General features: G+C 40.2%; 1 protein-coding gene across 5 annotated transcripts in view; it reads left to right on the forward strand.

Moving 5' to 3' along the window:
• The window catches only part of si:ch1073-396h14.1 (disintegrin and metalloproteinase domain-containing protein 10), a 46,830-nt gene that overhangs the window by 26,780 nt on the left and 7,859 nt on the right, over positions 1 to 12,191 (forward strand). For all 5 annotated transcript variants that reach the window (XM_061683657.1, XM_061683658.1, XM_061683659.1 and 2 more), the window contains 3 exons: positions 2,424 to 2,516; positions 2,645 to 2,813; positions 11,946 to 12,109. In XM_061683657.1, coding sequence (XP_061539641.1) covers positions 2,424 to 2,516; positions 2,645 to 2,813; positions 11,946 to 12,109 — 426 coding nt within the window. The remainder of the gene's footprint in view (positions 1 to 2,423; positions 2,517 to 2,644; positions 2,814 to 11,945; positions 12,110 to 12,191) is intronic.

Consider the following 12,191-nt stretch of genomic DNA (forward strand, 5'->3'; position numbering starts at 1 on the left):
GGTGTAGAAAATGATGTCCTTAGGTCATAATGTAGCTAAGTACTACATTTAATTAAAGTGCATCCACAACATTGCGATATATTTGCGTAACAAATATAAGCTAGATCCAGATTCCTGTCCAATCCGATCACAACTTTTTAAGTTATGTCAGTCTTTTAGATCATATTAAAATCATGATGAAGTCATCCTTGGGTCATGCAGAATCTACTCACCAAAGTTGACTTGTCAAAATCTGTTCTGTACAAAACTGGTCTGAATGCAGATTCTAATTCCAGGATCAAAATCCTTTGTGTTATACCCTTGTTCCAATAATGTTCCATATTCAGATCATGATCAAAGGTTAATCAACAATTTTTTTACTCATACTGCAGCTACTCAGCAAATTTATCAGAGCATGCAAAGCTCTACACGCAGCTGACATGGCATTGCACACAATACGCTGTGCATGATGTGTGATGTTATGACATCAAAAGTCTCAAAATACATTGTGAGTCGTCAACATAGAATGGAAACACATCATACTACCTCACAATTTGTGGTATTTGTCAGGTAAGTTGGTCTTTAGTTGGTATTCCCTCCCTCCCTCTGTGCTGTCTGTCCTCGCATCACTTCAGCTGACCTCCTTTGCATTCTTTCCACACCAAGCAATCAAACACACAGCCGTGTTGTCCTTGGTTTCCAGCCAGACTCTTGCAAGGTGGACTCTGAAAATACACTGTAAGTGATGCCATCACATGATCTGTAGGTGTAAATAGACAGTAGGTTGTTGTCAATCGCTGCTGCCCTGCTTTCACCATCTCCTGTGTCCAAGGTGTCGATATTTACAAATAAAATTTCCCCGCTGGCTCAAAGTTTTCTTTTTTGTTTTTTTTTTTGGGTGTGTGTTCAACCCCCGACGTACATACACCCGGGCCATCACACGTGAAGGCTTTTCACGTGTGTCTTTAAGTGTGTGACCGCTGTGGAAAGCATCCTGCGGGCTAACAGTGCCATGTACTATTGACCTGAATTTTATTATTAATTCAAAAGTTGGCCACGAGCCTTTTGAATTGAAAAAGGCCAGGGTATGCTCCACTCACTGCCTACTCCTTTAAGTAAAGAGGTTATTATAGAACATTTGATTTTGGTTACCACCAGAGTGGAACCTCCAGTTGAATACAAATCTTTCCTTGATTCTCTTTACTTGTTGTTCTAAATTCAGTTTTTCCCATTATGTCATTCTCTATCAGCCGTTTCCGAAGCAGTTTCCCATATTTCCAGCTGTTTTAAAGCATTTTGACTGATATTTCAAAGAACCACTGAATATTGTGTTCTGTGACGATCAGCAGTAAACTTGAGTTGGTTTGAGCAAAAAACACGGACTTTTGAGCAAAAAGAGGAAAATAAGCTTTTTGTGGAAAACTATTTCAAGCAGAACAGTGTTTTTTTGCTTTTATATTACCTCTAACTTTAAAAACAACAAAACAAGACAGAGAAAAGACTTGAGGGCAAAATAATAATTCATTTATAGCTATCCAACTGTAAAACGAGCGAAGCTGACTCATCGCATTGGTTCGAGTTGAACGTCTGTGACTTTTTTTTACATGGCATTCTTGACACACACTTTCTCCTAACTACCATGACAAATATTCAAATTCTACCATACATATAAATACTCTGTTCGAGTGTGAGATGCGAACTTGTCCGACTTCCAACATGTTAGCATTTCTATCCTTCATCATCATGACCAGCTGAGATTTACCCTCTAATCTCTTTTTTTTTTCAACTAAAAAGTTGTACTGATCTAAAATCCAAAGCAATGCAATGCAGCCTCAATTTCACAGACAAACTGGGAAAGACCTTTTTCCATGCCTACCCATCGAAAAATGACAAATATATCCATCAGTGGCAGTTGGATTCCAGTTGACGAATATAAACGTCTACGGCAGTGAGCTAATTAACACGTGAATGTCTTTCTGGCAGCATGAAAACACATTATGAGATTTGTATGTGCTTTTTTTATATGTACAGTGAACACCGACCAAATTTTTCTTTTTGGGTGGGAGGAGGGACCTATCCTCTCTTTTCTACTGAAAAGTCATGGTTGCTGTTTTTGTGTTCAGACCAAAGCTCAGTCTAGCATAAAAATATTGATCGATTGTTCCCAGATAAGAATTTTCTATTGAACATTTTTGGTGGTGAAATTGAAAATAATACAAACTATATATTTTCAGTATGGTAGTCAGTTCGAATTCATTGACACTTAAGGGGAAAACTACAAACGAACACCTCTGAAAAGTATAAAAACTATAATGATATGTTGTTAAAAAATAGAGAATGCTTTTTTCTAATTACAGCTTTTTCATTAGATCTCTTTAAATTGTGACCCAAAGTGAGCTATAAGTCTTAATATTTTCTGGCATAATAGTGTGGTTTGTTCCCAGGTGGCCTCCTACATGCGAGCTGTCAATGACATATACGACAAGGTGGAGTTCGATGGAATAAAGCTGATCAACTTTAAAGTCAAATCGCTCACTGTAAGAAGCTACATAACTGTCCATCCTGCCAATCTGCTGGTTTAATACATAACTCACGTGAATGCTGCATGATGAGGAATAAGAGATTCAGTCATATTAGGTATTGACTCTTCTCTTATACTCTTCAGGTAATGACTGTGGAGAACAAAACAGATCCTCTGAATCCTCTCTACATCGGCCCAGAGAAGCTGCTGAGTCTTTACTCGGAAAATAACTGGGGCAACTTTTGCCTGTCGTACCTGCTCACCAACCGAGACTACAGCGGAGTGCTGGGACTCGCCTGGGAGGGAAAAGCTGGTAAGTTGGAACACACTCAATGGGTGATCTACACAGAACAGTTGCTGTTATATTGTGTTTTTGTTCGGTATTGATGGTTTCTATAAAGGCTTTTACGCTTTTACTACCACGGTGGTAGTAAAAGATGGAGTAAGTTTCAGTTGCCTGCCACTGGATTCATGTGCTCACGCAACAAGAGGTGGTCAACGTGTAAACCATCCTCACAACAACAAGTCAGTTTACTAGCAAAATGCTTTTGAAGCTGATTTATTTATTGTTTTATTTATATTGTGACTTTAACCAATTCAACATTTGAACCGTAGACCATATTGCTCCACCTATTTTAAATCACCTTGTATTTCATTATTTTTCATGATACACTTTTCTTTGCCGAATGGCTGGGAGAAACTATATTGTTTTACAGCTTCATTGTGAGGTCACCAGGGTACAGTTTTAAGCACACACAAGTGATTCATATGGTTTCTTGTTTGATAAAAGTTTAAACTGCTCCATTGATAATTGTAGTTTTGCGTCCAATGTTTCTGATACATCCTGAATCTCAGTGCAAGTCACAATGTGTTTGCTTCTCCTGGAGAGGAAGTTGCCATGCCCCAACATGTACTACCACTTTCATTTATGCATCATGACATGATGTATTATTATATTATTATCATTTCTCATTGAGATCAATTACAAATACGTTATCACTCAGTACCAGGAAATTAAATTCCAGCCTGACAGAAGAGATGAAGGCAGCAAGCAGAAACGTGAAGAAGATTTGTGTCCCGACTCTCACCAAAATATTTGACTTGAAAGGTGAAATAATATTTGTTCACTCTGCTTTGTACATTGTTTGAATCTCTGCATGGTGCACCATTGATTCATTGCTTATATGACTTCTTGGACTCCCTGGTCATGACCAACATGACCTGGTCAACACACACCATACAACCAGGAGTGTTGGATGGAATTTATATGGAGTTGTAATAAAGTCACAGAGGTGCCAGAATCCTTAATAAAAAACACAAAAATATAAAGTATAAATAGTTATGTAATCTATGAATTTCATATTTAAAAATATACTATTTGTCATATTTTACAAATACATTTTTAACTCTTCTTTAAAAAAATAAAATAAATCTCATCTACAAATAATCTGGCCCAATTTTATGAATCAAATGTCACCCTTAAGCAAAAAACTTTGCCAACCCTTTTCGAAAGTAATGGTGGTCATTATTATTATTTTTGCATTTCTTTGCAACGTACAATTAGAATAACAAAGTTAAGTACACTAGCTGCTTCTAAAATGGCTTAGGGAGTACTTAAAATGAAGTTCGAGATCTGAATTTAATGCATGGAGGTAGAAATACAAAATTCTAGATTATACTACTATTAAGAAAACCTGAGATGAAAGACGATTTTTAAGTTCAGGTTCATATTTTGTAGTCTTCCTATGTGGTATAATTGTTGTGCAGCAGGAAGTTAGAGAACTGCGGGAATTGTGTAGATAAGAGGATACTTCCTGCCTGTTTGTCATTGGCTAACCTAAGGGGGGGTGAGTGCAGACTGCCACAATGACATGTGATTAGGCACCAATGAACCTTTGACACACGAACACACCACCACTACCGACACCACCCCCCAGACGTCTTAGAGGCTACATTCCACAGTGTGATCGCCATGGTGACGTCTCACGTGAGCAGCACAAATTTATGGCTAATGGGATTGTTGCGACTTCTGAGCACCATGTGACCGATCACTGAGTTTTTTAATGTTAATCACATTTGACCACAGACGACTGAATCGCTCGGGATCTCACGAACTTACTTCCACTGGTTCCTTGCTGGTGCTGGCTCAGATGAGCCTCTGAAACCCCCACACACACACATGCAGACACACTCGCATGTGCACTACCCCCATTGATGACACAAGACTCCTCCTCTAGTTAAGTTTCATATGTCAATGGGAGTTTGGGGGTTGGGACCCCAGTAAAATTCCACCTTCCCTTCAACTGATACCAATATTCTACAAATGTTTGGTGGTGCCTAAATGGGCAATTGCCTTGCATAGCTTTTTTTTTTTTTTTTAATCATAGAAAATTCTTTCTTCGTTGTAACAAAGCCTCTTGGCAATGCCCTCGGTAACAAAATTTGTTAGGAACACACAAAAGCAGCAGAGCAGAGTATGTGGCTTGTGCCTACAAATTCTTTTTACCGACTCTTATCTGTCAATCGCAAAAATTATTATTATTGTTTTTTTTTTTGCTGTTGCCGTTGACTCTCGTTTGGTGGATTGGATAATTAAAGCCCGAATAAACAAAACTTTTCAATGCATGTTAACGACTGTGGTTTTGCATTCCAAAAGAGTGAGACCATTGGTACGTGCCTCCTATTTAGGGGATAAATTTACACACCAACACTCAGGTTAGAGCTGTCCTATCAAGCCTATGTGTATGAAATGATGAAACCTGCTCGGATAAGAGGTGAAACGTGACAACCAAAGACAACCAGAAGAGTCCAGTTCTGATTGATTCAATGCTCTGAGAATGAAATGACCTGGTTGAATAAGAATATTCACAGGCAAGAAACAAGACATGTTGGCAGTTTAACACTGTATTCATTTAACAATCAGTAGCCTTATTAGTATGCGGTGGAAACCATATGCAGGCACAAGCGCATCTTCTCCTCATGCTGGCCACCAGCCTGGTCACACATTGATGTGGAATGGCTTCTGATTCTTTAACCAGCATTTGCCACAAGTCAGCAGATGTGGTTGGGTTGGTCAAGCCGGCATGAACATCAAACTGATCCCAGAAGTATTCAGCGAGGTTTAGGTCAGACCATTCCATCCTCTCCACCCCCAAATTCTGGAGATACCCTTATGCTCTGTGGCAGTGAGCATTGTCATCTTGGAGGATAGAGTACGGTCCCAGACTGTGGAGATATGGGACGGCCACTGGTTGCAGAAGATCATCTGGATATCTCTCTGCTTTGAGATTGCTTCCAATGGTGACAAACCTCGTTTTTAGGGACCATTGTACTGTCTCCAACAAAATACAGCAATCATCATAGCATTCTCCACAACTTCGCCACATGTTGACCCTATGATCCAACTGCTGTAAGCAGAATCTGGACTTTTCGCTGAACATATCGTTCCTCCACAACTTCAGGCTCCAGGATACGTGTTGTTGACACCAGCATAAACCGGCCTGACGGTGAAGGGCAGTCATTGCAGGCCTCCTGGCAGCCCTTGAGACTGGAGATTGGCTGAGTACCATCTGTTCCCGGTTGTCTGGGCAGAGAGCCGTCGGCCATATCGTCCTGCAAACCTTTACTGAAAATCTGTAGAAGACCATCATACTGTAAATACATTAATTGCTGAGTGGGTGGGTCACAGCATATCTCCATTATTATTATAGGGAGATTTCGATTTGGGGATGATAGTAGGGCTCACTCCAAACAATGCCGCAACTCGTTTTTCACTTCTCACGCTGAGGGTACCTGGAGCACAAAACAAAAGTCAATGCCAACAGCGAAATAAGATGCCATTGGTTTTGAAGATTGGGCAAATCTTTCATGGGTGCAACCCACATAGTCAGCGACTCATCCCTCAAAATCCATCTTCCTAACACATATGGCAAAAGGTTAATGAACAAGCTTTCCAACAAAATAAGATTGATTGCCAAGAAGCAGTAAACATTACAACAAATACATCATCTACCAAATACAAAGTTCCTTTCTTTTTATACTATATTGATGATGAAGTTGTTACCAATATGTTTATAGTGGTTCATTGACATGCCACGTTATTACTTTAGTTTTAGTTTGCCGTGGTGTAAAACTACACTATATCGTACTGAGAGCTGTATTTTGCCTACCAGACATTTTATGTGAGAGACAATATTAAAGACATCTCAGTATGATGCAGTACAGTTTTACACCACTGGAAACTATGACAATAATAAACATGTTGTTAATACATACTATACTATACTATACTATATAATACATACTATACTATATATCCATCCATCCATCCATCCATTTTCTGAGCCGCTTCTACTCACTAGGGTCGCGGGCGTGCTGGAGCCTATCCCAGCTGTCATCGGGCAGGAGGCGGGGTACACCCTGAACTGGTTGCCAGCCAAAATGTGGAGGTCTTTGAACTCTGAATGGGGAAAAAGTCCCTGAACTATTCTATTGTGAGTTTGTTTGTACCGAACAATGTAAAACCAGTTTATGTGCCTCAGGAGGAGAGTAAAATTTTATTTGCGCTCAAATGTTTCCTGAAGTTGCCGCTTGCTCATTCACTTGTTGTTGTTGTTAGGTGAAGAGGCTCTGGAGGAGAGTTTGTTTCTGGCTGTGTTTGTCCATGAGGCTAATAATAGGAGCCTTTCATGGTGACTCTTTTCTGTGGCCAAGACGAATAGGAGAAGGGAACAAAAATGTGCAGACCCTCTTGTGCTCACCCTGACAAAATCCACAGCAGAGGCTTTTCAAAGCAGGACTCTTTCTAGGAATCACAGCTCCTTGAATGATCCTTTTAGCAGGCCTGGAGAACAGGAGAATTTCCGATTAGCATTGCTGCCCGTGTTTAACAGTGTTTGCCTTTTAGCTGTGAGCCTATCATAGAAGGAGCATTGGCTGCTTCCGTATTGGCGCCGCTACGCTCATTGTTTCTTCAAGGTGTTTGGGCGGTAGGGGGGGATTGAGTCGCGGAGTCACTTTTGTTGTTGTTTCCGAGCTCAAACTCGGACGCCACACACGCACCCTTACAAACATGTTGATGGGAGATCCAGATGCCCACACCTGGTTCCCACAGTTCTCGATGACACAGAGTGAAGTCACGTTTCTCTGAAATGGGAATATCTTAAACAGACAAACACAAGTCCCTTCCGCCAAAATTGGGTATTCCACAGGTCAGGTTATAAAATATCCATCCATTTTCTGAGCCGCTTATCCTCACAAGGGTCGCGGGAGTGCTGGAGCCTATCCCAGCTATCTTTGGGCAGGAGGCGGGGTACACCCTGAACTGGTTGCCAGCCAATCGCAGGCCACATACAAACAAACAACCATTCGCACTCACAGTCACACCTACGGGCAATTTAGAGTCTCCAATTAATGCATGTTTTTGGGATGTGGCAGGAAACCGGAGTGCCCGGAGAAAACCCACGCAGGCACGGGGAGAACATGCAAACTCCACACAGGCGGCGCCGGGGATTGAACCCCGGTCCTCATAACTGTGAGGCAGACGCTTTAACCAGTCTACACCGTGCTGCCTTGTTATGCAAGATGTGTCGATTTTGATTTTTTTTTTGTTATGCAAGATGTGTTACATAAAAAAAAAAAAAAAAGTGAGTAACTATACAACACATGGTGGGATGAAAATGGACACATTGAAGTGGCGTGCAGGGGTAATTGCAGCAGCTGACCTTTAGGGGTGCTCAGCGTCAACTCTAAATGTCCAGCGTCGACAACCTTGCAGTTATACATAGAAACAGCCAAGGTCAAACACATTTTGTTTCAGGAAGCTGCTCAACCTCTTCGGAGTTTTTATAAAAGTGTAAAAAGAAGTAAAAAGAAGAAGAAAACAAATCTCCGTAAAAAAAAAAAAACTACCTTAACTTTGATAACAATAGACAATGTGTATGGTGAAACTGGATTTTCACTGCTTTGATTGTCCACCTACTTCACATAACTTGCAGTGTACACACAGTAGGTTTTTCTTAGTTGACTATAATGTGACTGATAATTTTTCACTGAACGATCGACCCAATATTTTTTATTGTATGGATTTTCCTTTCCATACGCCCACGATAAAAAAAAGCTTAACACAGCTTAATGTACGACAACTGCGCTCAATCATCACCAAACTTTATGTGCCCACCTCTACTTATACTCACTTCAACCTTTGAAAATAGAATGATCTGCCCATTATTTTGGATTTTGTAGACGTTAAGCTTTTCCTATGACAATAATAAGCATGTTGTTAACGCAATACAAACGGGAAAATGTTTAACGTGCATAAAATCCATAAGATTGGCCCGATTGTGCTGATACTTTCACGGGTTGAAGTGGGCATGAGTTGAGATGGCCACGCAAATTGTTGGTGATGATTGGTGACCATTTAATGGAGTAATTTCACTGGAGGGATTCCACTGAAGAACTACTGTCTAAGGTTTGCTAAGGCAAAAATGACAAAAAGAATGGCTGGTATGGTGATGCTCATTGCAGCTGTTTGGATAGTGGGAAGTCATAAAATTAGGGACGCGCCGATCCAGGAAACCAGATTACTTCAATGATCGGTTTTTCATTGTTTTCGGACACGTGCTTCCTCCAGAAAAACCTTCGTTCACCGTCATTGTGTCACATAATGTCACCTATTATCAGGCGACCTTGTCATAGGTACCCCCTTTGACCAATAGTTTTCGAGACAGTGAGCCCTCTGAATGATATCACGCACCCTCCATGCAGTTATGTGAAGATGACCAGCTGATGGTAAACACAAGACTGCCTTTTTAGAATCGTTACATAAACCCAAAGGTGGGGTATGGAGGCGGCGGAGCATGTTGAATGTTGTTTATGAGCCTCAGAGGTTGATAACTTCAGCAAGCAAAGCCTTGTTGGTTTAAAGTATTTCCAGTAGCTCAAGCTCGGTTACGTAACCTTGTCAATGGGATATATGTATAGGTATGAAGGTCGTGTTGATTTACAGGATCACCATGAGACCTGTCAACATCCTATTTCTGAAATCTAAAAAATGCACACTTTATGGACAAAAGGCTTTGGACACACTTCTTTATCAGTTAATGGTACCGCTTAAACCAGCGATTCTAAACTATGGGTTAAGACCCAAAAGAGGATTGCAGACCCATTTGGGGTGGGAAGCCAACAGCTAGTAAAAAAAATAAAATAATAATAATAAATGAAATTAGTATTCAGACTTTTGGTATGGTGCAGAGGCGTACTGAGTTCCCACATGGAACATATTAGTTAAGGAACAGAAAGCCGTGTGTGTTAGCCATTAGTTTGCGCTGTAAACAAATACAGTGGAGCTCAGCCTCTGGCTCGCTGACGTCATGGCTAGTGTGAATGTGAATATACCGTTCCTACTGTAGCCTGTTGCATACACAACTTCCAGTTGCATTTAAACTGCCTCTGCCGGGCTTGTTAGATGGAGCCAACGCAATAACAATTTGGTGTTTTTATAGCATAATCATTCAGACTGATCAACCCGTTACCACATTGTTCATTTCCTAAAGAGAAAGCAAATTATTGATGTTGAACTTTCCTAAAAATAACAGATTGGTGCTAGGACATTATGATAATAAATGTTACTTTATTCATTTGTGTACATGCAGTTTTCATGTTCATGCTAAAGTTTCTTAATGTGCTCTGGACAATGGACAATCAACATTGTCCCAGATTATCGCGCTACTCGTCACTTTAAACCGCATACACTCCTTGAAGTCTCGGCGCCCTTTGCGCAATGGTCATTGCACCGGACTATTGCAATATTAGTCATTCGAACTGCTCTAAATGCTAGAGGACTCTGCATCTTTTTGCACAATTGTAAAAAAAAAAATAATGTACCGCCGTTACCAGATAACAAGCAACCCTTTATTGCTCAGTGACTGTTTTTTTTTTGTCAATGTCTTTATGTCTCAAAAGTATTCTCTGTCAATTGACTGTCTGTTGTCGTACTAGAGTGGCTCCAACTACCGGAGACAAATTCCTTGTGTGTTTTTTGGACACACTTGGCAAATAAAGAGGATTCTGATTCTGATTCTGATTCTGGATTACCATTTTGAACATGTAAGCATACAGTCATGTGGTTATGTTTGAAAATATCACATGTTTTCATGAGGCTGATTTTAAACAATCAATGTTCTTTATTGTTCTTAACTTCTATAAAAGTGGGTTGCAAATTTGTTACGATTGGAAAATGTGAGTGCCAGGGTGACAACAGTTGAGAACCACATGGCAAAAACATGAAGGGTGCCCTTTTAATGGATTAACAAACATTTATATATGACTTATGATTTGGCAAGTTCAAACTCCTGCGACACTTTATATATAATATGAGCTGTTTTCCATCTCCAAAAGGGAGCCCTATTACAAATTGCAATAAATCTGTGAACTCCTATCATTTATAACTACTGAAGCCTTAGAGCTGATTCTTTGCTCACTATATGGCAGGCAGTGCGTCACTTTTACTTACTTTTACTATAGATTGATTGTACTAGTTCACATGCTAAAATTTTACTTGAAATTGTTTCAGAATATACTGTATTAATAATATACTGTATTAATCATAATAGTGGTCTTCTTTCCCCATTGGAATGAATGGAAATGCCATTAATCTGTTTCAGTGTCCCCACCCCAAAAAAACAACACCATTTTTTTTTGTGATAAGTTTTTTGATAAGGTAAATGGCACTCTACAATGTTTTACTTTATAAAACATATAATAATAACATAATTAACTCATTCACTGCCAGCCTTCCCAGTTAACATGGATATTTGACTTCTAAAGCCGTCAATGGCAGTGAATGTGTTGAATAGACTGTAAAGAAATAGTTTGTTCATCATGATTAACCATTGTGGCTCCTTCTGGTGTGCACGACTTGGCCACCCGGTGGCAGTATGATACAGTCATGTAGACAAACATAGAATTTCACTCAACTACTGTAAGTGACTCAGTGTTCTGCATTAATATTAGTCGTTCTTCGCAGAGCATAAAGAATACAACATATGCCTGTCAGTTTTGTCAAATTGTCTGTCTACCTGTGTTGCTGCACTGTTTGTGTTCAAATAGCTCTTGCTTCAAGTGTTATAACATTGCCACATAGATGCTGTTCGTTAGCCCGTCCATGGCGTTTACAATTTTGCGTTAGAATTAACCTAGCTGTCTTTAAAGGTAAGTTATGTGGTTCTTTTAAATACATGTGTAATTTTAATCTTTGTTTTATGTTTAGTTTGACAGTAAACTTTAACTGGGAGTGGCATTAAACTTGACGTTTGGTGTGGAAGAACCTGAGAGACTGGCCCTGAACTCAACCCCATCAACCACATTTGGAACCAACTCGAATCAAAACAATACCTTGCCGTACTAAAATTAAAGTCACCAGCTCCTCTCCTCTTCTTGTCTTCAGGTAACTGGGGAGGAGTCTGTTCGCAGTACACCACCCTTCGTAATGGCCGCCCTTCCACCCTCAACACGGGGCTGGTCACAATTCAGAACTACGGACAGTTCCTACCTCCTCGGCACGTCCAGTTGACCTTTGCTCACGAACTCGGACACAGTCTCGGATCGCCGGTCAGTCGCCTTCCTTGAACCCTCGTCATGTCTACAATATAGACACCATATACAAAAATAGTAGCATGTGTGTCAGTGTTGC

The sequence above is a fragment of the Phycodurus eques genome, chromosome 8 (assembly GCF_024500275.1).
Source record: "Phycodurus eques isolate BA_2022a chromosome 8, UOR_Pequ_1.1, whole genome shotgun sequence".
NCBI lineage: Eukaryota > Metazoa > Chordata > Actinopteri > Syngnathiformes > Syngnathidae > Phycodurus > Phycodurus eques.